The sequence below is a fragment of the Barbatula barbatula genome (assembly GCF_947034865.1).
Source record: "Barbatula barbatula genome assembly, chromosome: 7".
NCBI lineage: Eukaryota > Metazoa > Chordata > Actinopteri > Cypriniformes > Nemacheilidae > Barbatula > Barbatula barbatula.
This window is the reverse complement of record NC_136770.1, coordinates 7,277,680-7,282,271: the sequence shown is the minus strand read 5'-3', so window position 1 is coordinate 7,282,271 and position 4,592 is coordinate 7,277,680. Positions and strand designations below refer to the sequence as shown.

Here is a 4,592-nt window from a genome sequence, read left to right as displayed (position 1 = left end):
CAGGCTAATAGAGATGCTAGAAGTTTCAGCACAAAACATCCACGAGGCCTAACGTTTGCCACAAAACACAAATCTATCCCTGCCGCTCTCTTGCTCTCTTGAATGAAAATGCTTTGTATTAATTTTCTCGTTTATGTCGGTTTCATATTTCGAGTGTCTCTATATTGTTTAAATTGTATCTCTCGTTTTCGAATCATGCTCCTATATGCGCTCATTAAATTGGACATTTATTAAAAATGTATTTGCCTTATTGTTGCTCTGTGGGTATGCTGAAAATTATAAACAGCTTCTTGCTTAGGCACAACACACAAACTCGTTTCATTCTAACAAATTTATTGTTCTCGATCATCTCTTACGGAATCACTACTGAAATTAAATTACAATCAAATCATCACATCAAAATATACCCTTATTACCTACTATCAAAGTCAGCTCGTGTAGATTTGTGCTCTTTTATAAATGATAATACAAAATTAAACAAAACAAATAAGGTAAACAACGAAAACAGGGAGAAAACATTTTACACAAGTCTGGGGGAAATAAATAACTGTTTGGAATAGTTCATATTTATCCCGAATAAAATATTAAAACAAAGCATTTTAATGAAAAATATTAAGTAAATAATTCCGATCAGCATCTGATCTAATGAATCTATATTGCCGGCTTTACATAGTCTTGTTTATTAAAACCTACCAAAGAATACTGCTTGGAAATGGCAGCACATGAAAACATCCACAGCACCAACTCTGGCCCACTTGGCAACGGATGTTCGCACAGAAGATTTTCAAAGAGGTGCAGCTGCGGAATATTCAGTTTTTCAAATGTCGTCTTTGATTTATTTTCCCTCAAAAATCCACGTGAGTATCGGTTCTTTACATTAAAAAACAATTTCAAAAAACGTGATCTTGCAGATCAGAAAATGAGTACAGTCTTTTGTTGTTTTTATAAGGGTTGGAAGGCCAGGAAAAATCCATTCCATATTTTTGGATAATATCAAACCATGCAGTCTTCTCTGCCAAGTTGGATGGAAGCTTCGTGGATGCCACTGTTCTTCGCATTGTTTCGGTTGAATTTCATCCCTTTGTTTGAGGTTTAATGTCCCATAACAACATACACAATTGCCTGCGTCTTTTGCCTCTCTCAAACAAGACATTGGGGTTACAGGGTGGGGGCAAAGATTCGTTGCTCATTTCATATTTCTTTCATTTTCCATTTGAAGTTAATGCGCCAAAATTACCTGATGGAACGAACTTGTAGTTGTCACCCTCTGGTCGCCCGGTTCGCTCGGCCCAGTTAAACTTGCATCTTTTAAGTAATCTACTAAAAAATGTCCCTGAAAGAAAGAGCAGACACAACCTTTTAGGTTAAGACATTTAGGGGCCTGGAAGAAGATTAGCGGGCGATTTAGGGTTGGGAAAGAAGAGGGGTGCTTTTTTTCTTGAGAAAAAAATATATAACACATCTTCAGTCTCAATCATATTCCCTCACAATCACAGTATCAAAATGTTTTGCTATCTCACGATGATAGTCTGTGTTTTATCAGATTAGTCATATATAAAATATTTTAGTCTTGTATGCTGTTCTATGTCTCACTGAACATTCGTTTGCAGTCCATGGAGGGAGGCGGTGTATCTGCACTCACATTGCCGACCTGAGAATACACATCCTCCGGCGTCTGCGGCACTCCTGGGGGCGTCATCCTTTTCTCTTTCTGTCTCCGATTGCAAAACCAAACTCTCACCACCTCCTTTTCCAACTGCAGGTTGTCCGCTAGACTGGTTATCTCTTGGGCCGAAGGCTTGGGACATTTCAGAAAGTGACTCTCCAACGCACCTTTGACGCTAACTTCGATGGACGTGCGCTTCTTGCGCTTTCTGCCTTGAGCCGCTATCTTGTCAATACTGGTGGGGCTGCCCGTGGAAGAGTCTGCCTCCTCCAGCCATTTATTAAGCAACGGCTTTAGCTTACACATGTTCTTAAAGCTGAGTTGGAGAGCTTCGAAACGACAGATCGTGGTCTGCGAGAAGACGTTCCCGTACAGAGTGCCTAACGCCAATCCCACGTCCGCTTGTGTGAAGCCCAGTTTGATCCGGCGTTGTTTGAACTGCTTCGCGAAGTGCTCTAAGTCGTCCGATGTTGGCGTGTCCTCGTCGGAGTGCGGGTCGTGGTTATTCACTCCATGATGCGCTTGCTGGTGATGTTGATGCTGGTGATGGTGGTGGTGGTGGTGGCTGCTGTGATCAAGCTCTGGGGTGTCGCCACGCACCAGACCCGGGTGTACTAGGCTTTGGCTGCCCGGTGGACTGAGCATGCCGTTCACCGTGAAGCCTCCTGTCTGCGAGTATATGAGGGACTGCTGCTGCTGCTGGCTTCCAGTTATTGAGGGGATGTGAGCAGCGGTTGTGCTACCCCAGGCACTCGCGTGAGTCTGGTGGGGACCTAAATGAGGTGGCCTGTGATGCAGCGCAGTCCCCGAGTGCAAATCGTCTCTCCCCGAATTATTTTTCACGTCCTGCTGCTGCTGTGGGCTGCCTGTCATCCCAACAGGACTAGTCGACCACGGCGATCCAGCTTCGGCTGCGGCCACTGCGGCAGCTGCAGCCGCCGCTGCAGCGTGAGGCAAGGACGTCACCCACTGGTGAGCGTGGCTCAGCATATGTCCCCCGTTGCTCGCTGCCATTGCGCCCTGCATGAAATCACTTTGTACCATTTTAACCGTTGGGTCTCCTCTGTACCCACCTGACACCGAGGTCACCGCAGCACTGCCCTGCTGCATCCCACCTCCGGAGTCCGAGTGCACGATCGAGCCGGACGATAATATACTACTGCTTTGTAGATAAGGGTTGGAAGCCGCTGTGGCCATTCCGCTAACCTTACGAATATGTTTGCCGATCTCCCCCTCACTTTTGCAGAAACTTTTTTAATGCTGGCAAATTATCTCTCATGAATTATTCAAACTTTAAAAGTCTGAGTTGTGTTTTGGCGAACACCATCAAGAAAAAAAGGCAGGAGGAAGATGCTGTAGACGAGAGGAGAAAATCCGTTTCTTGAAAAATCTCTGTATTCATATGTTTCAAACATATGACTGATTAAAAAAACGATAAAATCCAGTTTAGGTCCTTTAAAAGTCCCACAGTCCTTCAATCTATTTCTTCTTGTTTAAAATATCAAATAAACAAAGATGAAGATGAAAGATTTAAAATCATTCAAAAACTTTCTCCCGCAAGAAAGTTGTGGCGCTTGAAGTTGCAATTTGTTATTTGAAATATTAAGTCCAATCGCATGTTCCGTTACCGATAGAAAAGAATATTAAACGCGGTTCTTCCTCAATCCCTTTGTTGTTTAGCCGAAGCAATTTCACTTGCGTCGTTCCTTAATTTCTTTTCTTTTGGAGATTCTTTTATGGTGCTGTAAAGTCTGTCTCTTTGTTCTGTTTTGATGTGTTTAAAGCTGCCAAACCGCTCCAGTTGAAGTACAATCCAGTATTACAGTGCAAAGCAGTGTTGCATGCCTTCTTTCTCATTCGCTTGTTCTCTCTCTCTCTCTCTCTCTCTCTCTCTCTCTCTCTCTCTCTCTCTCTCTCTCTCTCTCTCTCTCTCTCTCTCTCTCTCTGACAGTTAGCTCCGTCCCTCCCTCAGAGCTCGAGGACACACGAGTGTTTACCCTGTGCTGCGTACATCGTCCACGTCTTTTCCCCAAATGCGAGGAAGTCAGCTGTATGGTTCTCGTTGATTGGATAGTAGCGGCAAGATTGACAGGTCTAGAGAACTCGCTTCAGGCGCCCAGACCCCCCCTTCCGGCTATTCCAATTGGTTGCTTTTGGATTAAAAGAAATAAATCAAGATAAACGACAAAAATGTAACATTTGTCGGGATATTTTAATACATCTAGAAATAAGTACGAGTGTCTATAGCCTAATTTAGGTGATTTCTTCTGGTGAATTATTGACAAGCCAGTACGTGTGACTTTTTCCCATGGCCTTCAAAATAACAATATGTTGTAGAATAGTTCTATTTTCAAATCGTATATTGTGGAGGCAGCTTGAATTAAGATACGCGTATTTACCAAAGACTTCTGACACTTGCAATGTATAATATTGACACTTCGAAAAAGGACGTTTGAAAACGTTTTACAAGAACACGGACTGGATTCACTTTTTCTCCTGTGTGATTGCCAAAAACCATTTCCAAAATAGTAGTTTTCCTCCAAATTGTCTGCTACAAATGTGAACGTTTCCTGGCACGATCGGTCTATATATTTTGACGTAGGCCTATCTATAAATGAACGAATGACAATGTATACTCAAACATTTTATGGAGATACTTTGTAAACGTCGGCCTCTTAAGAGTTAACGAGACGACTAAGAGATGCTTCGAAGCGGGAAAAGAGAGTGCAAGGCAACCATACACAAGAAGGGCATGGGGAGAAAGTGGCAACCAAATCGAATGCAAACTGTGCAGTCCTTTGGGGATTTGCAAGAAAGCTCTGCTCATTTAACAACCAATATATACTAATCATAGGTCAAATATCATATTAATTTTCTGAATTCGCGCTGGACTGACTACTTATAACTACCAGACCCCTTCAGCATA

The 4,592-nt window shown here is 42.9% G+C and overlaps 1 protein-coding gene across 1 annotated transcript; it reads right to left on the bottom strand.

The window, feature by feature from the left end:
• Positions 1-319: 319 nt before the first annotated feature.
• On the bottom strand, positions 320-3,487 carry pou3f3b (POU class 3 homeobox 3b). Its single transcript, XM_079459649.1, has 2 exons — positions 1,643-3,487; positions 320-1,333 (listed from the first exon to the last, which is right to left on the bottom strand). The coding sequence occupies exons 1-2, from the start codon at positions 2,861-2,863 to the stop codon at positions 1,220-1,222; spliced, it is 1,335 nt and encodes a 444-aa protein (XP_079315775.1). The 5' UTR covers positions 2,864-3,487; the 3' UTR covers positions 320-1,219.
• Between the last annotated feature and the right edge of the window lie 1,105 nt (positions 3,488-4,592).

Excerpts from the sequence above, each read along its gene's own strand:
- pou3f3b (XM_079459649.1), bottom strand. The coding sequence starts at position 2,863 with ATGGCCACAGCGGCTTCCAACCCTTATCTACAAAGCAGTAGTATATTA. Across the intron at positions 1,334-1,642 it reads TGTATTCTCAGGTCGGCAAT|GGACATTTTTTAGTAGATTA; the intron begins GTGAGTGCAGAT and ends TCTTTCTTTCAG.